This window comes from Musca autumnalis, unplaced genomic scaffold (genome assembly GCF_047663935.1).
Source record: "Musca autumnalis isolate F117 unplaced genomic scaffold, ASM4766393v1 scaffold_3, whole genome shotgun sequence".
Classification (NCBI taxonomy): Eukaryota; Metazoa; Arthropoda; class Insecta; order Diptera; family Muscidae; genus Musca; species Musca autumnalis.
Window position 1 is genome coordinate 177,034,301 of NW_027411866.1, and position 27,357 is coordinate 177,061,657.

The window sequence follows — 27,357 nt, forward strand, 5'->3', positions numbered from 1 at the left end:
ACTGAAAAATATAGCGAATAAATTAAATTTATTTTTGCTTCATCGTGTCAATGGTAGAAAGTGTATTTGTTTCGCATATTTTGGCGAACTTTTGTAAAGCTTTATGAAATGGTCTGCTGGGTACAAACAAACAATACAAACAGCTGTTTCATAAATGCAGTGTGTCAGGGTGAAAAATTAATTCAAATTATGACATTTTTAATGCAAATTAACTCTGCCGTTTGTCTAGGGTATTATTGGTGAAATTGAAAACCGAAAATTTTTGACACTCCCTGTACATTTCTTTAATATGTTATAATTTTTTTTCAATGCAGATTCAAAATCTTCACGATTTATACAATTACCGCGGAAGACCAATTTACGGAAGATAAGAGCATATTAAGATTTTGAAAATTCGTTTTTTATAATTTAAAACAGTTTTTCCCAAATTTGCCTTATGTCTTGAAGACATACAATTTTGTATCATTGATAAACACAATGTAGGATGATATGTATCCTCAGGAAATGATATGGGTGGAATTCTAAATATTTCAAAGTATTGCGGAATGTTTAAAAAAACTAAATCAAGAATTTTATTATAAGGATTTAATATATTATTTATTTGATAGAGGTTCATGTCGCTAAGTTTGTTATTGACAATAGGTGTGTTCGTTTACTCAACAATTTGTACAAATTTGTACAAGTTCAGTAACTTCTTGCAATCGGCTAAGGTATTTTGCATTGTATTGTAGAGTAAACGAACAACATCCAGTAACAATTTGTACAAATTTTGAGTAAACGAACACACATAATATCAAAAGAGTGTTGGCTAATATTCATGTTTGATTTTAGAGGAGTCATAGATTCTGATGAAAGCCACTTTATAGTGGGCAAATTAAAATCACCAAGGACTAATATGTGATCATTTAGGCATAGTTTATGGACAACAGAAGATATTGCCAATAAATGGCGATAATTAATATTAATTTCAGACGAAGGCGTTATATAGGAACAGGACAAAAATAATTTAAAATCACTTAAATCTATACACACGCTTACAATATCAATATCATCAACATCATTCATTTCGATTCTACTGCAGGAAAGAGTTGAGTCAATGTCAATAAGAATACCGCCACCTTTTTATTTAACCTATCTTTTCGGAATATTGATATTTAGGGCAAAAGATTTCACTATTCAATATTGAGGGTTTCAACCATAGTAGAACAAATATAAGGTAAAGTAAATACTACAACAAATACAACTCAAAGGAATTTGTTTTTGTTTGTAACGTTACTGCCAGTTGTATTTGTAAACAAAACAAGGAAATGTCTATAAATTATTGGAATTTAAAAAACTAATAATTTTTCACATTTGGTTGAATATTTTGGAAAACATGAATGAAAATTCGTTACATTTTAAATTTTTTGTGGAAACATAAATTTACGGAAGATAAAGACTAAATGCATAAATTCTCGCAGAAAGTAGAATTCTTGCAGAAAAGTTTGAAATCGCTGGAAATTCATAGAAAAAGGAGAAGCTTTTTCAATGTTTTGTTTTAGAAATCAAAGAAGCACATGTTTATTAGGGCTTTATTTTTTTAAATTTTAACAAAATACCTCACATATTAACAAACTTTGTATCGCCTCTACAAGCGGGGATTTACTGCGCGGCTTATCGTTCGAACTTGGAGGAGGTTACATATCATTGATATGAAGAAGTCTTTCTGGGAAATGGTTTTTTCCGAATGATATATTTTTTTCTCAAAAATATATGTCCCTAATGTACATCGAAATAGAAATAAATGTATAAAATGTCATATGAAATTTGACACTAACGTTATAACCCAGTTCAGTCAGCTGTGTATTGCTGCTACCTTTTCTTTTTCTACCAAGGGTTTCAACCAAGTTTCAGAGAATGTGATTATATTATATTCAAAACTGAAGCTGTCGGCATAAAGACGAGTTAATTTTGAATTCATTCCACGGACATTCTGATAACAAATTGACAAACCACTATCTAGTTTTTTGAAACATTCGTTGATCTTGGAGGTAATTGCGCTAAATTTTCTGATTTTTCTATAAATTCCTTTACAAAAGCTCTAGCAGGCCAAAATTCTTTCTCTACCACTCTTCCAAATACATCATGAGGCAAAACAATTTTGAAGGAAGATCTACTTCCCGAGAAGGTCGATCGGAGTTTGTAGCATTTCAGGAAGTAGTTTCCCTCAATTTTAGATTTTATAAAATAAATTATATAATCAGCAGACGTTTCAGTCGGGAACCTCGAAACAAAAACCATTTTCATGGGCGGTTTATGCTTTTTTTGCGGGTTTCGAGTCTGAACATCAGCCGACGCCAATTTCTGTATAGAAGAAGAAAGTTGATTAGGTTTTTTACTATTAGAAAAGGTTGCAGATATAATATTATCAGAAGGAGTTGATTTATGAGAGTTTAAAGATGATTTAGAGCTGACAGTTGGTATTGGATTATCAACACCTGAGGAAGATGCGCTAATAGGTGCCTTGAATTGATGAGGTGTAGGTACAGCTTCAAAAGATTGGATTTCGACCGGAGAATTTTCGATAGGATTAGTGATAGAAACTTTAGAATATGATTCGGGGGGCTTCAAGTGGATGTCCGAAAGCAAAGACGTGTAAGTATTGCGTGGCGGTGCCACATCTGGCGAGTTCAAACTCGTTAAGTTTTCACCAGAAACAACGACTGACTTCTTGCGCTTCGGTGATCCATTTGAATATTCAAAATTATTAAACATTTTTTTCAAAATGTTTAAGCTTTAAAAATGCTTGTTCGAAAGAAATCGTTCTTCATGGCGGTTATGCAATTTTGGACTCCTTAAAATGACAGTAAGTCAATTTCTAAGGACCTACAATTGATGCACGCCCAACGAAAACCGTATTTACGATCAGTAAAAATGTCAAAGTGACGGCCAGTTAATCCTGCACATTTCAAATGTTCATGTTTTTCGCATAACCAACACGTCAATAATCGTTATTTTAATCTAGTGACTTTACACTCATTTTTAAGCATTCCATTATTCAACAGAAGAGTATGCCTAAAAATATGCTAGAAAAGTATAAGTCAACAAAATAATTAAAATATATCGAAAATAAAAATTGGTTAATTTTTAAAGAGCCTAAAAGTATGCTTTATTTTGAATAAAGTATAAAATCTAAGCAAAAATGCAATTACGAAAAATGAGCACAAACGTCAAAGAAAAAACGGAATACAAGAAAACAAAATTAAAAAGTTACACTGAAGTTGCCAATCTTCTACGGGAGTTGCCAATCTTCTACCGGGCGCGTCTTCCCGGGTGGCGGATGGGAAGGGGGTTTCTGAGATATGCCGGGCCAGCAACGCCCGAGGGAAACTGAAGGTGTTTCTGTCTCCACATATCTCAGAGACCCTGGGGGTTTGTTTTTCTTTCAAACCCCCCGTGGACCAAAATTGGATCGGGGTAGTTCACTTAAATAAATCAACTAAGATGGGTAAAAGGAAAAAAAGGAGTAAAGTTACGGTGCAGGGAGTTAATAACCCAGTACCGGCGGTAAGCGTTGGTGAGATCACAAGCCACGTGCCGTGGAGATCAAGCGATTGTGATCCGGCTGTCTCAGGTGTGGATGCCTTGGCACCTACAGCCGTAACTGCTACAAGTGCAGAAAATACAACCCGAACTATTGTTGACGAACCGGACTTTCAAAAGGATAATGCTTTAGCCAAAACTGGTTCTAATCAGTCCACGGCTGACAGGACTGGAGTTTTGGGCGGGGACGACCTACATCTCAAAGTGATTGGAGACAGTCTTGAGAGACAGAGTAGGGAACTCCTTGACCAACTGGAGAGACTTGTTCCGACCATACCACCAGAGGACATGCTCAACAATCTCACCCTCACTGACGATGAACTGGACATTACGGTGATCCCAGCTGAGTCAACAAGAAGGTCTGATGATGACATGTCCACTGACGGTGATGTGGTCGAAGAGGTTGTGAACCTAGGTTCGCAACCACAAACAGGTCGCAACCAGTCTGTTCCTGTATCGGCACCAGCCGATACTAAGCTTCAAAGGCAGATTGCCACGGAGTCAATGGATGTTGATGGAGAATCTAAAGATAATCCACCAACAGTCACTGACTCTAAGTCGATGACCATCGAGGGGGAATCAAAGGAAACTACAACAATAGCCACTGACTCTGAGTCTCCGGCCTGCGTTGGAGTATCCAAGGAAACCTCATCGACGGAATCCGACGCAGTCGCAATCTCCACCAAAGAGGCTTCAGATACGAGGCACTACAAACCGGCGGCTTCGTATCTGCGCAAGTTCGTGGGAAGGGACGCGAGCTCGCATACCAAGAGAGAGATTATGTTCATCAAGAGCAAGCTCAAGTACATACGGAAGTTCGAAAGAACCTATCCAAATGCACGCAGATGCGAGCTCTTGGTGGACAAAATCTTCCTCCCGAACCCTGCTTCAGCCAAAGACTCAAAAGAGACTGCGGCGACTAGCAAAAAGGTGGAGGTGAAGCCTGTTGCTTCTGGCAGCAAGGTGGAACCTAAAACTGTTCCGAAGCCGAACCCGAGCCAGAAAGGACTGGAAAAGGATAAGGGGCATAATCCGACACCAAATGATTCTCGTAAGAGTAGTCAACTGGAGAAGGTGACTGTCCCAAATCCGGATCCTACCCCAACTGACGAGGGTAAAGCGGACGAACAGAAGGTGTCCAAGACCTGCACAAGCCAATCGGGAGCAACGACGGGTGGATCGACTGGGACACCATCGACTTCGGAGAAGACGAACAAGCCCTCGCAGTCAAAGACTGTGAAGCGGGTTCGCTCTTCAGAAGGCCCACAGCCTTCGCCAAAGAAGACGATGATCTCCCAGACGGTCAACACGGCGGACTCCTATGCTGGTGTCCTTGCTCACAAAGCCAAGGGAAGTAGCACCAGTACTGAGAAGGCGTCCACCTCCTCAGGAAAAGCTTCTACCAAGGCCCGTGATCGAGGACGTAGGAAACCCTACGCCAAAACGGCCACGGTGGCAAACGATGACGAGCTCCTAGTTGCAATCATCGACCGAGCTGACCCCTTCGGGAAAATCAGCGAAAGTCACTGGTTGCTCTTCGAGACTCGGCTTCGTTTAGCCATTGTGTCCACTGAGGCGAACCAGAGTGACCGCCAGTTTGGTGCGCCTTCCTTCATAAGGGAGTTAAAGTCATTAAATGTCTCAACAGGAGCTCGCAAGAGGACCATAAGAAGACCGTTAATGGCTTTGATGAACTTTGGGAGGGGGCAAAACTTGCTGGGGTGTCCATAACGGAGATTCAGTCTTGGAAGGTATTCCCAGCATGGGTTCCCCCACCTACCGTGGATAAGGAACTTCTGCTGAGGATGCTGGAGCTCCAGAACCCAGGTCTCCTTACTAAGGACTGGACTGTAATGAGTCTAACCCCTTGTAAGGAGAATGGGGGGATGGATGTCAAGATGGCGATAGACTCCTCAGGAGAGGAGTACCTTAAGGTTCGTGAGGGAAAACTGAACTTTGGTTCAGGATGGGTTCGGTTCCGACTGATTCCACCTCGCGAAAGTCAGTAGGAGTAGGTAGGCGGCAGGTGCTACGCATTTTGCAGATTAATCTGCATAAAGCAGCTGCCGCCGAACTACTCCTGTCCCTCATGAACTCAGAGGTGGACATTGTTCTAGTCCAGGAACCTTATATATACAAAAATAAGGTCTCTGGACTGAACAATGCCAACTTCGAGGTCTTCGCATCGTCCGAAGGGGACAAGGTGAGGACCTGTGTAGTAGGTAGGAAGAACCTCAATCTAATCTTTCTATCTAATTATAGTAATGGAGACATGTGCACGGTGGGACTGGAGAACGGTAAAGAGAAGGCCACTCTCCTGTCCTCAATCTACATGCCATATGAGGACCCTGAAGTACCTAATCAGGGGGTACACAGGCTGCTAAAGGAGAACCTGAGCGTTTGTAACGTAATCCTTGGATGTGACGCCAACGCCCACCATTTTCACTGGAGCAGCAAAGATACAAACACTAGAGGTGAATCGATTTTCAACTTTATATTATCTTACAATCTAAGAATATGTAATAAAGGAAACGACCCTACCTTTAAAATTAGAGACAGGGAGGAGGTCATTGATCTAACCCTGTCAAATTTAGATGATTCTGTCGTCAAGAACTGGAGGGTATCCAACAAATGTTCCTTTTCGGATCATATGAGGATATACTTTGAAATCTCTTTCGACGGAGTCCGCCAAAATCCTTATAGGAACCCGAGAAGGACGGACTGGGGCAGGTTCACTGATCTGACGAACCATCAACTGTCACTCTCCGGAAGGATAGAAACAGTTGCTGAGCTTAACAGTAAGGTGTCCAACCTAACAGAAGTCCTTCTCCGCTGCCATAAGGATGCCTGTCCATTAACTTATCCCGGGAAGAAATCCCAACCGGTGTGGTGGAACAAGGATCTTGGCGAACTGCGGAAAAACACCAAAAAGCTGTACAACAGGGCGCACTCGACGAAACTTGACAGTGACTGGGAATCGTATAAAGCGAGTTTCACCAAATACATGAGTGAAATCAAGCGCGCCAAAAAGAAGTCATGGGTTTGTTTCTGTGAGTCTGTAGAAGGGGTAAATGACAATGCCAGATTCCGTAAGATACTCTCGAAGGACCCCAAATCCATTGGTAGTGTCAAAAAACCGGACGGCACGTGGACAGACTCAGGTCTTGAGACTCTAAACCTTCTAGCTGAGACCCACTTCCCTGACTGCACGGACGCCAGTAACCTTCACTATGAATGTGATAACTTCCAAGTCCAAGCGTCAGTGGACGAGAGCCTCATTGATAAGGTTGTAAGCAGAAACAAAATAAAGTGGGCAGTAAGTACATTCAAACCCTATAAGTCACCTGGTCCAGATGGAGTAATTCCTGCGATGCTTCAATTTGCCGCACCGCAGATATACCAAATTCTGGAGGAGATCTTTAGGTCCTGTTTGTTTCTTTCCTGTGTACCAGATCTGTGGAAAGAGGTAAAGGTGACTTATATCACCAAGGCGGGGAAAGCCAGCCAGGGAGGTGAACTCTCACCGCTGCTGTGGCTACTTGTGATAAACAATATTTTGGCGGAACTCGACAATCAGGGCATTAAGGTTGTCGCATACGCGGATGATGTAGTTATACTAATAACTGGCAAATTCTTGTCCACAATTATGGAGCTTATGCAAAGAGCCTTATAAAAGCTGTCCCGTTGGGCCACCACAAATGGCCTTGGTGTAAATCCAACGAAAACAGAACTGTAGTGGGATTCTCTAACACATTTTTTGGTTACCGACAAAAATCGATCAAATTAAAATGGTAAAAATTGCCTTAATTAACGAAAATGTTCGGTAAGTTAACAACCAAAATAAAGTCGTCGCTAAGTCCTACCGATATCAATAGTGTTGTCAACTTTTATTGATACTTTCATTCATAATTTTGCGTTTTAATTTTACCGATTTTTGTCGATAACACAAAAAGTGAGTTAAGAATTCCACTACTGGTATTGTTCACCAGAAAGCGTAAGCTCGGCGACTTCATACCACCAACATTGGATGGAGTGCAGTTACATCTATCTCCTGAGGCCAAATACCTAGGTACAATCCTGGATTCTCAATTGAGATGGAAAAGGAACGTCGAGGAACGGACGAAGAGAGGTATGATCGCACTCTATTCATGTAAGAATTCGATTGGGAAAAGTTGGGGGTTAAATCCAGCTATTATACACTGGTTGTATAATACTGTTGTGAGACCCATCCTAGCCTATGGATGTCTTGTCTGGTGGCATGCGCTTCGACATAAGTCGAACTCAGGCAACATGGACAAGGTGCAAAGGGCAGCCTCGATCCTGATAACTGGAGCTTTTAGAAGTACACCACAAGCAGCTCTGAAATGCGATGCTAAACCTCTTGCCCACGAGACTTAGCATCAAAGGTCAAGCAGCACGTAGTGCCCTAAGGCTACATGAATTGAATCGTTGGCGTGACAGCACCTATGGTCATGCATGCATTCTGCGGGAGCTAGGGCCAAACCTTAGCTTGAATCAGCAGGGGAAATTCAGCGACTACTTATCACCAATCCATAGATTTGATGATTTTGAGGTCGTTATCCCTAGTAGAGATGACTGGATCCGTAGTAACCCTCCTCTGGACGGTCTGGCTTTCTATACAGACGGTTCCAAGATGGAAGAAGGTACCGGAGCTGGCGTCTACTGCGAGAAGCTTTGCCTCGAATACTCATATAGGTTGAACAGCGACTGCAGTGTTTTCCAAGCAAAAATCTTCGCGATCAAAATGGCCGCAGAGTTGATAAAAAGTCTGGATGCTGAAATCTTTGAACCGGTGACTATCTTCGTTGATAGTCAGCCGGCTCTTAAAGCCATCAAATCCCCCAATATCAAGTCTGAGGCCGTTCTTGAGTGTAGAACTACTTTGGCGAACGTCACTAACGCTGTCCGACTCTGCTGGGTACCGGGACACTGTGACATTGTGGGAAACGAGAAGGCAGATGAACTGGCAAGACAAGGATCTCAATCAACAAGTCAAGCTATCACTGATTCTATCAAACCACCCATATGTCACGTTTTTCGGAAGGTGGAGACGTTCTTTGAAGAATAAACCAAGGAACTATGGCATAATGAACCAAGGTGCAACGTGTCAAGGGCCATTTGGCCGAATCTTTCAACAAAGAGAACAACTCACTTTTAAGTTTGAGTAAATCAGAAATCAGGGTATTGATGGGAGTCATTACCGGCCATTGCAACATCCGAGTTTTTATCGTCAAATGGGAAGATGATGGCGTGGACTATTGCAGGCTCTGTGAAGATGAGGAGGAAACGGAGACGATCGAGCATATTTTATGTCGTTGCCCGATATTATTTCCTCCAAGCCTAACCTTCTACTCAAACAGGGAAACAACAATCATAAACAACATCATCAAAAATCTAAATTGGCTGGGACGGCGCGACCCATAAGCGTAACTACTTCTCTAAAAGTTGTTTCCACCATCGCCAAATAAACCACCCTCTCTTAATTTATTATATCTTCATTCTCTTTTATAATTATTTCATTTATTACTACTTTCCAAACCACACCCCTTTTTTCTTTATTTTTCTCTCTTTTCTCTTCTCTTGTCTTTTCAGGTAATTCTGAACCTCTTTTTTTCCTTATGGATGATCACAATGGACCGAAAGGTCTCCGAGTGGCGTAGTCAATATATATATATATATATATTGACTACACATCCCCAAACCTAACCTACACTGATATATAAACAAAATCAAATTTAAATTATAAAACTTCACAATCCTCGTAAGCGAAGATCAATATAATAACTATATATTATCGCACAAACACATAAAACTATTAGAAATTAATTTATTAAAAAACACTTTTCAGACACAACAATTTAGCACATGTTGCATAACAATGATTTTAGTGATGTGTGTTTGAAATGAACATAATCCGTATGTTGAAATCAAGATACAGCTCGCAAAATTTAATATAGAGGTTTATAATTTGTAAAGGCGTTTTGATATAGCCCCGATCTTTAGTATTTTAATGGTTTCAGCGTCATTATCAAACCGAAATGGACCAAATTTAGTATTTAGCCTTCGATGGGGGTATACCACTTTTCTCCAGAAATTTGTCAGTACAGGTTCACGTTTCGATATAGGCCCTACAGAACGGTACCTCCTGATTTTCGGTATTTGAAACTTTTAGTCAGCAAAATCTTGTTAAGCACATAGCCATTTGATAATTTTATGTTTAATTATTTTCACGTTTTAGACCCCTAGGTGTTTATCACTGTTAGACTACGTCTGCTCTGGAAGCCTTCCGAAGACGAACTTGAAAAAACTCATATTAATTAACGAGTTTTGATATATTAGGTGGGTCTTTTTACTTGTTGGGCAAAAACGAATGAGCAACCACAGAACGTTTACACATGCAAGTGTCAGTTCGAAAAAATGGAGTTTCGGCTATAATAGGTCTGTTCGATAACTTCGCAAATAAAAAGTATTTGCATGCATGGCACAATCATACAGATACCCGCATCAGCCCAACTGATGTACTACGAGCTACCAAAAGTTGTTATTGAAAACACAAAATTAAAAAACAAAACTTTAAATGAAAAATTGTGCATTTTTGATGGATTATTCTGAAAGTTCGTTTATTAGTAAATGCCTAATTAAATTTTGTTGAAAAATTGTGTGAATCGCTTTATTTTTGGAAAGGATTTTTGACATTTCACAGTACTGAACCGGTTTTTGTTGTTGTTGGCTGACACATCTACCTTGGTAAATAAATATGCCCTGCTTGCATGCGTAATCATCGGGATATGCTTTCTGTAACAATGAAAGAACACTAAAAATTAAAATACAATTACAAAATTTTATTAATAAGAAAAAAAAACAATAAGAAAAAAGGATAAAAATGGTAACAAGAAAAACAGTACAATTTTAAAAAATTAACTATTCATACGCATACGATCTATTGGACGACGGGGTTGAATGCGAAAACGTTTCGAAGAAGTATTAAAACTCTCTGTAGGAGACGTGGCTTCAGAATTATGCAATTGGGCTAAATATGAAGAGGTTGATTGTTCGCTTGTGGTAAAGGTGCGTTTGCGTTTTAAGGAACTTAATTCATTTTCATCAACCAGTGGCTTGGATCGGACCAAAGAACCTAGACAAAAACAAAAAAATACATGCAGCATTACAAATTCATACAAACACGTACATATCGATGCCTTACTTCCTCAACCTCGTATCTTAAAAAATAAAAATTTCAGGAGATATATACAGGCATGTCACAGATTCCGATCGAAATGTCTCAATTCTGTAATTTCATTTCTATCGCTTTTGTTTTAGCTTCTTCAGATTTAAATCGATTTGGTGAATTTCGAAAATCTTATTATTTAGTATAAACATAGACTAATGAATTTATAGACGACGACGGAATGCTCTCACCGAGTATGTTCGAATTGAGTGTGGTAACTATGAAACTCAATATAAAATGCCAATTAATTATTACAAATTAGGTTTGTCCTCGTACTTACTAAATGTTGCTGAAACACATTTCTCAGCAACTTTTTCCTTATACAACTGTCAGTTTTAGGAACATTTATAATCATTTGGTGTGTCTTTTTACTTACTAAATGTTGCTGAAACAATTTTTTCAGCAACTTTTCCTTTATATAACTGTCAAATTTTGAAACATTTGTAATAATTATTACAAATTATCGAGTAAGCAGACAGGCATATTATTACAAATAACCGAGTAAGCAGACAGGCATATTATTACAAATTATCGAGTATACGGACAGGCATATTTTTATTATTTTTAAGTGGTTAAAAGTGACATGTCTCCGAAAATACAATTCCATTTGTAAAACCAAGAGTGGTTTCATTCCGAATTTTTTTTTTGTTTACTGAAGAACCTGAATATGAAATCAATTCCACTTTCGATCGCACTTCGTTTCTGTGACATGCTTGATATAACGATCATTATACCCTACTCCACAATGTGGGAGTAGGGTATAACGTTTTGCTAAAAATTCATGTAACCCCGCGAAATATTCGTCATAAACCCCCAATGTTAGAATTTTTCATATCTCGACGAGATAAAGCGATTTAGCGATGTGTGTCCGTCCGTCTGTCCATTATAAATTGTAATTAAACTCCACGCCACAATTACGGACCGATCGTCACGAAATGAATGGAGGTCAGCTTCTGACAAGAATAGACACCTATTGTTATTGGTGAAATATTTAGGGGGTGAAATGGACCAAAAACAAAATTTTTATTCGATTTTGCAGCGGTTCTATAGGTCGCAATAAAGGTCTGATGGACGCTAAATTTTATGTAGGTGATGATAAGATAATATTTAGCGGGTGAAATGGACTAAAACTTTTGTGTGGAAATTGGTAAAATTTTTAAAATAATGACTATAACTTTATTTCTGGAAAACACATTCCACCCACGTAAGTAATATTTGTAAGAGGAACTCTCAACCTTTCCATTTATAGGTTTGTCTTCGTACTTACTAAATGTTGCTGAAACACATTTTTCAGCAACTTTTCCTTTATATAACTGTCAAAATCAGAAACATTAGTAATAATTATTACAAATTAGGTTTGTCCTTTTACGTACTGAACTTTACTGAACATTGTTTCTTCAGTAATGTTTAGCAACATTTCAATTATACAATTGTCAAAACTTTACTGAAGAAAAAATGTTCAGTAAAGTTCAGTACGTAAAAAGACAAACCAATTATCGAGTACGCAGACAGGCATTATGTCAATTATGTTGATGTACGTAGTCAGAGAACAGAGTTGCAACTTATGCTAAGTTTACATTTACGAAATCCACTCGATTTCAACGGTCAATTCCATAGCTCAAACGTCAAATGAAATCTCATCTGGATTTCATTTGACGTTTAACCTATGGATTTGACAGTTGAAATCGAGTGGATTTCGTAAATGTAAACCAAGCGTTAGTATATATATGGATCACACAATTTTAGTTGTGTGTAATATAACCATAGTTACTCGTAGAGTTCGCAGTTTATTTTAATACTGAAACATTTTTGTACAAGGTAAGGGGTTTTGGTCAAAAAAGATGACAATAATTTTGAAAATTTTTCGGATAGTATTAAGCGGGTGAAATTGGCCATAACTTTTGTGGGAAAAATATCTAAATTTTTTATCCATACTTTAATTTTTAGGCAATTTACGAAAAAGAAACTTGAAAACCAGGTCTTGACCTCTCCCTTGATGGAAATAACATCAATGTAACGGTTAGATAACTGAACTACTCTTTATTAGAGTTGCGTCGTTCATGAACGAACCGGCTCAAAGGAACGATTCCGTGAAAAGAACGAACGGATCCGTATCCAGCTCATTCTTTTATATCGTTCATTTAGATCCCCGATGGACGAGTCATTGCTGCTTACAAAATTAGCAGCATTGGTTTTGCAGTCAAACTCTAAACAAACGCTGCGTTAGCGGAAGCAGCACAAATTTCCACACAAAACAAACAATGATTCAGAGAGCTACTCTCGCTCAGTAACTCACCTCATTCAGTAGCACATCTCGGTCATATCTTTCTTTTGCATCATTCGTTCATCTGGTTCTTTCATATCAAAACCACCCCCATTAGCACACAAAGAAGCAAGTAACACAACAGTTGTGTCATTCGTGAACGAACATTTTCAAAAGTACGATTCGGTGAAAAGAACGACGGAGTCATATGCAGCAGAGAACGAAAGACTTCAAAAGAAAATAATACAGTCAAATGTATTGTTGAACGAAAAAGAGCCAACGAACGAAGTAAACGACCCGGATCTTTTTGGTGAACGGAATGAAAAAGATCGATCCGCTCAATGAACGAGATTGCCCAACACTACTCTTTATACCCTTCACCATAGGATGGGAGTATATTCAGTTTGTCACTACGTTTGTAACTACTCGAAACAATCATTGTAGACCTCACAAACTATATATATTCTCGATCAGCGTGCAATTCTACATCGATATAGCCATGTCCGTCCGTCTGTGGAAATCACTCTAGCGTCCGAACGGATTGACGTAGGTGGATGAAATTTTGGGAAAATCTATTATATGTACGTAGGACTTTTGGTATTGAAAGCGGGCTATGTAGGTCCACGCTTTCGTGTAGCCCCCATACAAAATGACGCGTGACGCGTCGTCATTTAAATGAATTTTTAAGATATTTGTCCCATTTTACCACCGAATTGGTTGTAAATTGGTATTTTGTGTCTCCAGAGGCCAAAAAACATTCCTACCAAAGTTGGTTTATATAGGTCCACGTTTTGGTATAGCCCCTATATAACGCCCCATATAAAGTACGCGTCATTTTAATATATTTTGAATGTATTAGACCCATTTGACCACAGAATTGGTTGTAATTTGGTATTTTGTGTCTTCAGAGGCCAGAAAATATTCCTACCAAAGTTGGGTTATATAGGTCCACGTTTTGGTATAGCCCCTATATAAGGCCCCTTATAAAGTACGCGTCATTTTAATATATTTTGAATAGATTAGTCCCATTTGACAACAGAATCGGTTGTAACTTTGTATTTTGTGTTTCCAGAGGCTAAGAAACATTTCCACCGTAAAGTGTTTATATAGGTCCACGTTTTGATATAGCCTCCATAGGACGATATCTCCCGATTTTCGGTATTTTGAAGGTTTTGGCCTCATTATCACACCGAGATGGCAGAAATTTGGTATTTAGTCTTCGTTGGGGGTATAAAACTTTCCCCCCAGAAATTTTTAGGTATAGGTCCAAGCCATCATATAGCCCCCATAGAACGGTACCTTCCGATTTTCGGTATTTTGAAGGTTGTGGCCACATTAATCCACCGAAATGGCTGAAATTTGTGGTGGAGGGTATAAAAAGTTCGGCCCGACCGAACTTAACGTTTTTCCTACTTGTTTTCCTAATAACATATAACCAAACAGTTCCGATTGTCCATTATAAAGTAAGGCAAATACACCTTACGTTTCCCATAATGACGGCGTATGTACTCGTATGTGCAATATCATGTTATCGGGTATATTAAAGAAATTCCGCGGAAAACTAGTTCCCAGGCGTAGTGGAGTAGGATATGTCATGGTCGGCCCTGTCCGGCATTAACCCTCTCTTACTTGTTTTTTTATACATCCGGGTTTTGCTAAAAGGTTAAACGCAATTATTAAGGAATTAGTGTACTCAAATTTCTAATAAGTGCAGTTAAACTTTTATTCAACCATTGATGTATAAATAAATTAATTGAAGATATATAAAACTTCTGAAAAATTTTTATTTTTTAAGAAGATACGAGGTTGGGGAAGTAAGGCATCGATATGTGTATTTCAAATTATTTAAAATTTATCTTACCTGCTATAGATGCACATCTTTTAATGATCGAATTGGAATTGGCATCGGTTGTTAAAATTGAGGATTCATTTTTAGGTGAACATTTTGGATTTGATCCCTTACGTGATGGTAAACGCATGACCGAACTCATAATCGACCAAATACCCGATTGATTTTGTTTATTTTTCATATCATCCTCCGGTTGTCTGTTATTTTGCTGCTTTACGGGTTCTTCCGGAGCAAAAACTTCATCTTCCAATTCATCATCATTAGCATCAAATGTATCGGTTAAATTTTCAATCCGACTAAACGCAGTACTATGGGCACACTCCTTAAGAGAAGCCGGTTTGCGTGCTGGTGATGAGAAACGACCACTAAGATTTTGTGGAACTAAACGTTTACGATTGCATATTTCAGGAGAAATCCTATCTTGAGATTTTCGTATGGGGGTAGCATTGGGGGTGAAGAACACATCACACGGTGAATTTTGAGAGTCGCGAGATTCGCGCGACTCAATTTTGGGTGTTTCAAATTTAATTAACTTCTTATGTATAACAGCACCGGGTATGCGGGTAATTGGTGTAATCGGTGGCAGAGGATTAGTAACGACATTCTCTTCATCCACCGATTGCATTGTTTGTATTTGTTCAGTTGTGGCAGTTATAATTTCAACGCTGCGACATGATTTGAAAACAGAACCACTTGAACTATTCGATCCAGCAGAATGATAGGAGCTGGAAGAACTAGTACTGGACGTTGCATGGGGTTTAATGGAATTTATGCTACCATTAGAGCTAGTGCCCGATGACGATGAGGCTGAAGACACGCTGGACATATGTTCTGTGCGTGTTATAACAATCGATTCGGTTGTTAATTTTTGTGCAGATAATAGAATTTTACGTCTCATATTGAGAAAATCATTTCTTTGACGTTCTTCTTCTCCCATTGTCGGTCCATTTTGGTGTTGTAACGATTCTTCGGATTCGCTGTTTCGACGACGTACGGCCGGCGACATACGTAAATCTAGGGCTGGCGGTGCTGGTGATTGTGGCAACAAAGCACCACCACCAGAGCCATCTAATCCTGGCGATGAAGTAGTATCAAACATTTTCTTACGTTGAAAGGCTGCTGCGGAACCTCTAACAGCCGTGGAAGCTGGTAAGCCATGTTCAGCAAAAGCCTTTTGTATACTCTTCGACATGACTTGACGCAATGGCGTTACAGCGGACATTCTCGGTCGTCCACTTCCAACCTTGCGATAACGGTTAAGAGGCTCAAGGGCTTGGCTATAAGAAAATGAAGATTTATTTTAATCGTACGATGAAACAAATTGAATACTCTTCCAGATAACGAAAAATCTGAAGTTTTTATAACAGGTATGTCTTCTTTTCCTCATTAAAAAAAAAACAAAGTTCTTTGAGGGGAAGCCTATACTTCCAGAGATATGGCGCTTTGAAGTTCCGAAAAATGTTCTGCCACCTGGGATAGTATTCAATTTATGCCCAAATTTCTAGGTGTCGGTATTAATATATACCTAAACGTGAAAACCTTAAAATCCGAACCAAAGGTTGGAAGTAATATAAACATGAGATTTTTTGTAGGCGAAAAAATTACATTTTTGTCCGATTTGTTTTTGTCTTCTTAGCGCGAAGGTCATTGTTTGCAATATTTATGAACTTTCCCAGCAAAAAGTTTGCCTCCAAAGAGACAGTAAAATCATAGGTACATGTGATTTGGAAGTGCATCAAATTATGCATTTTCACAGATTCTTTTTACAAAAGCGTGAACCCGGAAAGAGGCACTCCATAAGCACTGCATTTTAACTAACCCTTTGGCACTGTATTTTAACTATCCCTTTTGTACTGCATTCTAACTAACCTTTTGGCACTGCATTTTAACAACCCATTTGGGAAAGAAATCAATCGCAACCTTGCGCGTTTACTCCAATTTCCATTTAATCTAAGCTGATCTGTCTTTGCTTAATCTCCAAAATGAGTTTGTATATTGTCTTCCCATTACCAGTTAAGATTTCGACATGTACTCAAACAGTACACCATTAGAAAATTTTCATCTTGTGACTTACCGCAAAAATGTTTGCGAATTATATATTTTTTTATTTACACGCTTTTCTGTTTTTATAGGGATCTGCTAACCGAATTGCTTGTAGGGGCATCTAAGCAAGTGCTAATAAAATGTAACGACTCCGTTTGAAGTGATGCTGATGTTGGTAAAATGTGAGGAATTGGAGTGCCTTTTTTACGATTCCGTTGAACTGCATCCGGATGTTGTTAAAATGTGAGAAATTGATGTGATTCTTTGGATTGCATCTAAATGCGGTTAAAATGTGAGGAATGTAGTGCCTTTTTCACGGCTCCGTTTTAACTGCACCAAAACATGCCGTGAAAGAACTAGTCCACATTGCACTACTTCCAATTTATTTTGCTGGGGTTTTTTGGAATCACCAAATATTGGACCTATAGGATAAGAGCTCAAAAAAATCGCAAATGTTAGTAATTACAAGAATTTTTGTTATTAATGGCTTTTTCAATTGCATCCATTACCCAGAAATTTTAGACTTTTATAAAACAAATATTTATGTAACATTTCACAACATTTGTATAGGAAAGATAAGGTTCGTGTAGGGTCATCACTAACCCTTGTTATGCTGATTACATATGGGGTATTAGACAAGGGATTTAATACCTGCTCCTAGGACAACATATGGTAAAATTATGAAATCGGTCAGAAGGTTTAAGCTAAGCTAAAGCTCATGCAACGATGTTTGTACGTAGCGTATGTATATCATGGGTGTTAATGCAAAATTCTTTGACGTGATTTTAATTCACAGGGCAAAGCGCGCTTGCGGTGTCTTAAGAAAAAATCAGGGTTTAAAAGCCAGCATCTAAAAACATTAGCATTAGCTGTACACTTCAACTGCTACACAATATTGACACACACGGCTAAACAAGCAACCGAACGCATATTTATTTTTGTACATTTTTGCTTATTTCGTTTTTTACGCCTAATCTTTTTTGCGTTAGGCATAATCAACAACCACGCTACATATTTAGCAGTCGGCTGACCATTCGTCAGAACGAATTAGCATCCCAGGGTGGTTTTTTGATTAGAGTTGCCAACGCAGTAATAAAAAAGGTGTCATTTAATGTCAAAATGCCTCCATCATATGGTAGAACCTAAAGAATACTAATTATTATTGTTTAAAAATAAAAAAAAATATATATTGAACGGCTTCACTAAAAATTCACATGTCCTTTGAACGAAAAAGTGGAATTAATTATATCGTGATTTTTAATGCATTACACTGGTAACCCTGATATCAAAAACAATTGTTTGCTGAAAACATGGCTAAGCCGTTGAAACTTTGTGGCTTATTCTCTTTTCTGATATGTGTTGATCGTGTGTGCTGCAAAATATTAGTATGCGTGTGCGAAGCTTTTTTATGAAAGCGACAATATCAAATAGCATCAGCATCGCTAGCAATATTTTTGTGAAATTTGTTGCTACATGTTGCCGTTGTTCATAGTTGCTAAACATATTTCGAAGAAATTTTAGCAGGCAAAGCTGCAAATATTCGATGCTTTTGCTAATATGGCGTTAGCATTTTAAACCCTGGAAAAAATCAAATTTCAAATTACCTGCTTGGTGCCGGCAATGCTGGGCTTATATCCGAATCACTATTATAAATGCTGGACATATGACCAGCGCCTGTTGCATTGAATGTCTGTTCCTTCGGTTTTGCAAAAACCATTTCCAGATGTACAGGTGTTGATGTTGAGCGTATCACTTTGCCCTTTACCGCGGAGGCAACACCTACACTACGACGTATCGATGAATTACTAATGGATGAAATATTTTTAATTGACGAAACACTATCACTAATGAATTCCTCATGAGCTTTACTCTTGGCCTTCCAACGCATATTGATAATCGAAATTGGTGTCATATGACTGTCATTAAAATCATGACGTCGCATTGGAGATATTTGTGTCGACTGAAGACCAGCTTTAGTGACGGTGACCTTGGATGCGTCATCGGTATAGCAGGATTGATTTGCTGCCGTCGATTCTGTCGAAAGACAAATTTCATTGGGACGCATACATTTTGTGAATTCTTTCAGATCTTCAATGTTATAGTACATTTTGCAACATTTTTCGCAGCGCAATGGTAAATGATGAGTTTCCAAATGTATTAACATTTCCGTATAGATTTCACTTTGCAGTGGCAATGGACGTTTTTCACAAATCGGGCAAAATAAATAAATTTCTTCATATGGTGGTGGCCTTTCCTTTTCATCGGTGGACGATGATGATGTAGTAATTGCCTTTGTGCTGTCATCACATTTTCCAGCCAAGGATGAAACTACATCATTATTGTTGTTTTCCATAGCGTCGGTGGCGGAGGATATTCGTACAACAATTGCGTGATATTTTATCTCATGTTTGTGACAACACTTGGAACAACAAAAAACAGCTTTACAAACTCGACAAATGGTCTGCAAGATATGAGAAAACAGAGAAATCTAAACTTTATAGGATACAGCAACGTATTCCATTGATTAAGTTTTTGTTTAATATCTTACATCTTCCGGTAAATACATGTTGTTAAAGCTTTAAAACTTTTGCAAAAATCAAAATCATAATTGCACTCTACGCTTGCTTGTGTTTGTCTATAACGGTTAACATTAACCCTTTATGAGATGCACATTTTTGACAACTAATACAGGGTTGTATTTCCACAACTAGATGCGAATTGCCAACCAAGACGTCGCAAATATGAAGGTTTCAGCAAAATAAACGAATATTTGTATGTCCCGGGCCACACTACAGTAATTTCATTGAATTTTTATATGAAATTATGCGTCTAGATTGACGTCCATAGTAGAGTAAAATCATAAAATTGCTGTAGTGGGGAATTCGATTTAAGAACACCTAATTTCATGAAATTTTTAATGAAATTCACGCTAGTGTAGACCAGGACCAAGAAACAAACAGACCGTTTTATTTTACATTTTCTTTTACTTTCATGTCATAATTACATTGAAATTACTCTAGTGTGGCCCGGGACTTAAGTAGGTTAACCCTGAAAAAAGCTATAATTGGTCTGTTCCTTTACTTTTGAAAATGGTAAAACCGCCAAAAGTAGTAAAAGTTGTAAACTGTTCCCATATGAAGTGTATGGTGTCTGAAGTAAAGGAACGCTTTTCGAGCAAAAAGTTGTAAAATTTTAAGATTCTTGTACGTAAAGGAACAGTAGTGGGATTCTGTAACTCATTTTTGCTGTTATCGATAATTGTCGGTAAAATTAAAATGCTTATAATTTCGATAATTAACGAAATTTTTCGGTAAGTTAACGATGAATAAAAAGTAGTCGCTAGCTTCTACCGACACCAACAGTGATGCCAACTTTCCTTTATGTTTTTAGTCATAATTTTGCGATTTAATTTTACCGATTTTTGTCGGTAACAGCAAAAATGAGTTACAGAATCCCACTACAGATCTGATATAAACATGGCCTTAAGGCCTACGTACATAAGCTGCCTCGCCTGGCTGTAAAAACTGTGAAATAAAAGACGAAAATTGATTTTTTATGTTTCTTTTTGACATTGCTACCAGATCTACCATTTTTCCGTTCCTTTACTTTTCTGGTAAATATGTTCATGAGAGAGCAATTTGGAGAAATTTTGACACTTTTCTCTTTTACCATTAAAAAAGTAAGGGAACAAAGCTAATACTTGTCCATTGGGTCAAAAAATTAGAAACAAAACAAACTGCCCGGCAACCACAAAATATTTTGTGTATTCAAAGTGCTGCCAAGTTTCAATTTTTCTTTGTTCTTCTACAAATGACACAAAACTTTTCTCAAATGTTGTATTTGTTTTGGCCGCGGCACATACGGCGAGTGGAGCGTCGCGTTACAACAACCACATGAAAAATGCATAACCAAACTTGGCATCACTTACACATTTTTCGTGTGGTTGTTGTTTTCAACGTGCAACGCGTCGCACAACGGATCGTATGCGCCGAGGGCTTTTCAGCTTTAGACGATTGTTGACGGCGTCAATTAAAAACTGCAATGGCACTGGAACGAATATAATCGGCTTGTTTACATTTTAGATGTCGTGTAAATCTGCAAAAATTAGAATTGGGGGCGAACTTACATTTTTGGTGTTTTTTTGTAAATAAATTTAAATCGCGGACTTTTGAAAATGGATATATTAAATAATTGCCGTATATGTTTACAAGGCATTGGCCATGAACCAATAAAAATGACAAAAATGATCTTGAAATATGTAGAACAAGAATTACAGTTTAAAAACATCGTACGTAAAGAAAAACCCACCGATCCCGCAAACCTATGTGCTCCCTGTTTCAATAAATTATCCGAATTTCAAGATTTCCATGAACAATGCAAAGATGCCGATGAGTACTGGAAAAATCAGTTTGCCAAAGAAGTTACTGCTAGCCCTGAGCAGGTGGTCATTGAAAATCACAACCAAACGCAGAGTAGTGTACCCAAAGATATCAAGAACGTAGTATGTGTTTCAGATGTATCGTCAACAAAAGAAAATGCAGACATGCAAATGGAAGGCGGATTATCCGAAACCAAACAGGAAGAGGAGGATGATGAGTTGCTACTTACATTGCCGGTAAATGAAAATGGTTATGCAACAGTGTCGGCTCCTCAAGAGTCGATGCAGCATGAAAATAATACGGCGGGTGATAATGCTATGGAAGATGAAGATGATCCCGAATGTAATGTCACTGAATCATGGTCACTACCTGATGATCCTGATGATGATGATGAACCAGTATTGATTTTGCAGAAGAAAGGAAGATATGAGGAAGATGGTGATAATGAACTAATGAATTTTGAATATGTAGGAAATAGCGAAGAAACTAATTATCAACAAGAAGAAAGCCCTGAGGAGCAAGAACAACCAATAGAAAATAATTCCTATGTTTACCAAGAAGATGAGAGTGAGAATAACAACGGTGATGGTGACGACGATTATGATGATGTCGATGAAGATATTCGCAAACTTTTACAAGATTCTAGGAAAGAAACATCAAGCTCAAAACCGACCCATAAACAAACTAATATTCCACAAAATTCTGGTCCATCCACCAATACATACTTAGTTACAACAGTGCTAGATGAAAATGGCAAAGTAAAAAAGTCATATCAATGTCAACATTGTGGTACGTACAGTAAATTAGAAAGTTTTACTCTGACTTTTTTTCTTCTACTTATGAGTAAGGGCAAATCCGTAATTAAACAAAACGAAAAACATTTGTTAGGGCAGTAATTTCTAAATGAACCCCCTTTTGTTAATTGTATGTTTTTAAGGCCGAGAGCATTAATGCTATAAACTTAATCTTAATTAATTTACTTAACTTTTCAGACAGAGCCTTTGATCGCATCTATGACATTGAAGCCCATTATTACATACACAGCGATATAAAACCCTTCAAGTGTGAGGTATGTGGAAAATCTTTTCGTCAAAAGAATATTTTAACCACGCATCAGGCACTACACTTCGGCAAAAAAGTCGAGTGTTCGGAATGTGGTAAAAAGTTTGCTCGACGATCACAGCTTATTTTACATTTTCGAATGCATCGTAATGAAAAACCATTTGTATGTGAATATGAAGGTTGCGATGCAGCATTTCGACAACGTCAGCATCTAGTCGATCATACATTTATACATACTGGTGAAAAACAATTTGAATGTTTTACTTGCTCAAAAGCATTTCAAACTCGTAAACGTTTACAGGATCACATGTACAAAGTACATTCATCTCATCGCTATAGCTGTGATAGGTGTGACAAGACATTTCTAAAACCACATCTGTAAGTATTTTGACATTTGCATTTTAAACTAATGTTAACAGCTTTTATTTCTTTTCAGCCTCAAAAATCATTTCTTTTTAGCTCATAAAGTAGAAATTGATGATGTCGCACATTTAAAGATACCAACAGAAGGAAATAATACATCGAAAAATAAAGCATAAACCATTTTGGTATAAATATAAGAAGGATGTATGTTTTGTCATTAATTTCAAGTACTAAAGTGGGGCATACACCAGAAAACCATGCACTGACGGCAGTGTTTGCTCAAATTGTTGTTGTTGTGTGTCGAATGCTGGCATATACTATCAAATTTTGAAGTCAATAGCTCTGTTCCTTTACGTGCAAGAATCTTCAAGTTTTACCACTTTTTACTCGAAAATCGTTCCTTTACTTCAGACACCATACAATTCATATGGGAGCAGTTTGCAACTTTTGCTACTTTTGCTGGTTTTACCACTTTCAAAAGTAAGGGAACAGACCAAATATTTGTAGCAGTATGTGTAAATTTTTGAAAATATGAGAATGTGTGTGAATTTTATGGATTGAACATGGCACAATTACCCAGGCATTGGCATCGTAAAATTTTGAATATGTTATGTCAAAACTTTCTTTATGTTGTTGGGGAAATTACAACAAAAATAATTTGTTTATAAACGGATTTGACTTTTCATATTCGATCAGCTGGTGCGATTCCACTACCTGGTAGTTCTGCCCAAGGCATATTTATACAAGGTAGAAGTGACAATCAGCTGTATTCTTACTTTTTTTGTAAATTTAGTTTTCAAAATGTAATAGGGTCTACTCATGAAATTTGAAACTACGAAATTTGCTACCACAAAATACTGCTTTTCATCCTAAACATGTAATAAAAAGTGACCTACGACAGTTCTGAATGCTTCATATTTACATTGTGATTTAAATTTGTTCTATTCTAGAGGATTTTCAAAATTTATTAATGTTTTTCCTGAGAAAATTTTTGGAGCGACCCTATTATTCAATATTTTCTTTGACAATTAATTTACGAAAACAGCAATGTTGTTTTTTTAAATTTGTTAGTTGTTGTAATTCATGCATATACCTTACATGAATTTACCTTGGTTCTGCCATGGGATTGAAGAAAATCAATCTAATTTTGATTTTCAAAATGAAACCCAGTCAATCTGATGAATATGGTTTATTTTCAAAGTTGTCAAATTTTTTTGAAAAAAAAAAAAAAACATTGTGTTTGTGAAGAAATAAAAAATTTAAGTTCATTCATTTTTAGGGGAAAATTTGAAAATTTCATTTGCAGATTGAAGGCTGATTAAATGCTTTGCTTATCCAGCACACACACACTTATCCAGCACACACATACAGAAGGGGTTCATCGGCTGGACAAGCCAATTTGATTGTGTGGGCCGCTTAAAACGATAATTATAGGCCGTTTACATATAACAAGGTTAACCCAGTGGGTCTGGGTTTCAAGTGTCATTTCCATTGTATATACTTCAAATAAATCCTCATAAAGAAGGTTAACCCTGCAAAAAACTATAATATAAACGCCGTATTACACTGTGATACAAAAGTTGACAAAAAATTTTTGCAGGGGTTCTGATGCATAAATTCTGTTTTGTGTTATTCCATGGAAGAAGAAAATACCTTTGGTTTCTTTGGGTCACTTCATTTTTAGATTTTATAACGGAAAATGTGGTGAAAACAAGGTTTCTTGGATTTTCAACTTTAAACGGGCATATCTTATTTTTTCCACAAAGGGTTTCAACACGTATTTTTTCATTGAAAAAACAGAATGTCTTTCGAACAAGCTATAGATTTTCAAAATCGGTTAAAAAATGGCTATGTTATACTGGTTTAAGTGTGACGAAAACGCATTAAAAAACAGGAAAATATGAAAATGCATTTAACCCCTTCGACTAGCAAAAGCGGAAATGTTCTTGAACATGATAATGAAGTAAGAGTAGATTTTTAATGATCTCAAGGTGAGAACACAATGAGAAATTCATGTTTATCCAATTCTGGGGCCTAAAGGCCTACGTACATAAGCTGCCTCGCCTGGTTGCCTTGCTTGCTTCTGATAAAAGAATAAAAAAGAAAAGGGCAACCCAGTTCAAAGTTTGCTCGACCTCCTTTACGTTGCGTTTACAAATGACAGGACAGTATTGGTTGTCAAAATCCCAAAACTTGCCTGTGTGACGTAGGCGTCCAGACAACTGCGAAAACAGTTGTAAAATTATGAATGAAAATCACCGATTTCTGTTTGTTTTCCGTTCACATATTTTGTTTTATACATATTCTTTTGTTTTCAGCACATTTGAATTATCATCTCACTTCTTTTTCACAAAAATGTCAAAAATTTTTCAACCCGGCTGTCTGTTAAGAACTGATGGACAGCTGAGAGACAAACGACAAATGTATGCATGTGTTAGTAAATCAGAGTTGTATTTGAAGACAAACTGTTTGGTGTAAACGCCTAGTTATTCTTTTATTTTTATTATGTCAAAAATGACGCAGGAAAGCAAGGCAATCAGGCAAAGCAGCTTATGTACCCAGGCCTTAATTACGATTTTCGATTCGATCGAGTATTTGCTCGTGAAAAAAGTTGTCGACTCGAAAATAGAACGGCATGATGGTTCTCGATCGAAATATTTAATCGGTTGTTTCAAGAGTAACCGGTAATCGAGCTATGAAAAACCTATGTGTCCTTCAAGGAACATTATGACCCATTATTACATCCTTTCTGTAGTTAAATTTTGTTTTTACATGTTTCCTTTAATAATACACATAGCCCAGAAAGTCTGCGTTCACCTTAGTACTTTTCAAAGTGATAGTAAAACATCACATAAATGGGTAAATGAAAACAGTCTTTCTTTCATAAATATGTTATTCGCACTCTTTAGTACAAGAATAAAAAGAAAAATTCCAGAAAATACATTACTATTACGAAGATAACGGTATAAATGTGTTACAACTGCTAAATTAGAGCCCCAAAAAGTCTGAGTTCACTTTGTATGTTGTATTAGTACCGTTAGTTTTTTTGAAATGTTTTGCAGTTTTCTCCCATTTTTAATCAATATAGTTGCAATTGATCATCCTGTGAGCTCGTTTGCACACATAACTTAAAAAAGAAAATTTTTCGAGCATGGAAAACAAGGGAGAACATACATGGTAGAATAAGAAAAGGTAGCAGCAATACACAGCTGACTGAACTGGGTTGTAACGTTAGTGTCAAATTTCATATGACATTTTATACATTTATTTCTATTTCGATGTACATTAGGGACATATATTTTTTGAGAAAAAAATATATCATTCGAAAAAAAAAACATTTCCCAGAAAGACTTCTTCATATCAAAGATATGTAACCTCCTCCAAGTTCGAACGATAAGCCGCACAGTAAATCCCCGCTTGTAGAGGCGATACAACGTTTGTTATTATGTGAGGTATTTTGTTAAAATTTAAAAAATAAAGCCCTAATAAACATGTGCTTCTTTGATTTCTAAAACAAAACATTGAAACAGCTTCTCCTTTTTCTTTGAATTTCCAGCGACCCCACTGCGAGAATTTATGCATTTAGTGGAATGATGTGGAAACATAAAAATTGAAAATGTAACGAATTTTCATTCATGTTTTCCAAAATATTGAACCAAGTGTGAAATATTGTTAGTTTTTTAAATTCCAATAATTTATAGACATTTCCTTGTTTTGTTTACAAGGTATTAACTTTACCTTATGTTTGTTCTACCATGGAGAAGATATTAGCATTGATAAAAGGAAAATTCTAGGTAAATTATGGAAAAAGCTATCGAAATATTGAAATATTTGTAAACCTTAGTGTCAACGTAAATGTAAACAAAACAAGGAAATGTCTATAAATTATTGGAATTTAAAAAACTAATAATTTTTCACATTTGATTGAATATTTTGGAAAACATAAATGAAAACTCTTTAGATTTTCAATTTGAATGTTTCCATATCATTCCACTAAATGCATAATTTCTCGCAGAAAGTAGAATACTTGCAAAAATGTTTCGGGTCGCTGGTAATTCATTGAAAAAAGAGAAGATGTTTCAATCATTTGCTTTTGAAAACAAAAAAGCACATGTTTATTAGGGCTTCATTCTTTTCAAGTTTAAGAAAATACCACACATATTAACAAATATTGTACCGCCTCTATAAGCGGTGTTTTAGTGTGCGGCATGTCGTTCGGACCTGGAGGAGGTTACATGTCAATGATATGAAGCCGTCTTTATGGGAAATAGTTTTTTTTCTGATGAATAAATTTGTTCTTCAAAAATATATATCCCTAATATACATCGAACCATGGCAGAACTACCAGGTAGTGGTATCACACCAGCTGATCGAATAAGAAAAGTCAAATCCCTTTATAAAAAAAAATTATTTTTGTTGTAATTTTCCCAACAACATAAAGAAAGTTTTGACATAACATATTCAAAATTTTACGATGCCACTACCTGGGTAATTTTGCCATGCATCGAACATAGAAATAAATACATAAAATGTCGAATGGAATTTGACACTAACACTACAACCCAGT

General features: G+C 37.1%; 2 protein-coding genes across 3 annotated transcripts; one reads left to right on the top strand and one right to left on the bottom strand.

Moving 5' to 3' along the window:
* Positions 1 to 10,424: 10,424 nt before the first annotated feature.
* On the bottom strand, positions 10,425 to 19,673 carry fs(1)Ya (female sterile (1) Young arrest). 2 transcript variants are annotated; one of them, XM_073975880.1, is made up of 4 exons: positions 19,535 to 19,673; positions 18,591 to 19,447; positions 14,956 to 16,220; positions 10,425 to 10,738 (listed from the first exon to the last, which is right to left on the bottom strand). In XM_073975880.1, the coding sequence occupies exons 1-4, from the start codon at positions 19,550 to 19,552 to the stop codon at positions 10,521 to 10,523; spliced, it is 2,358 nt and encodes a 785-aa protein (XP_073831981.1). In that variant the 5' UTR covers positions 19,553 to 19,673; the 3' UTR covers positions 10,425 to 10,520. The 2 variants fall into 2 exon arrangements, with proteins under 2 accessions (XP_073831981.1, XP_073831980.1); XM_073975879.1 differs by having other exon boundaries at positions 18,591 to 19,474; positions 19,535 to 19,605.
* Positions 19,674 to 20,931: 1,258 nt separating this feature from the next.
* On the top strand, positions 20,932 to 22,990 carry LOC141396700 (uncharacterized). Its single transcript, XM_073972332.1, has 3 exons — positions 20,932 to 22,154; positions 22,358 to 22,805; positions 22,864 to 22,990. Exons 1-3 carry the CDS (start codon positions 21,161 to 21,163, stop codon positions 22,964 to 22,966), a joined length of 1,545 nt encoding a protein of 514 aa, XP_073828433.1. The 5' UTR covers positions 20,932 to 21,160; the 3' UTR covers positions 22,967 to 22,990.
* Positions 22,991 to 27,357: the final 4,367 nt, after the last annotated feature.

Excerpts from the sequence above, each read along its gene's own strand:
- LOC141396700 (XM_073972332.1), top strand. The coding sequence starts at position 21,161 with ATGGATATATTAAATAATTGCCGTATATGTTTACAAGGCATTGGCCAT. Across the intron at positions 22,155-22,357 it reads ATATCAATGTCAACATTGTG|ACAGAGCCTTTGATCGCATC; the intron begins GTACGTACAGTA and ends TTAACTTTTCAG. Across the intron at positions 22,806-22,863 it reads ACATTTCTAAAACCACATCT|CCTCAAAAATCATTTCTTTT; the intron begins GTAAGTATTTTG and ends ATTTCTTTTCAG.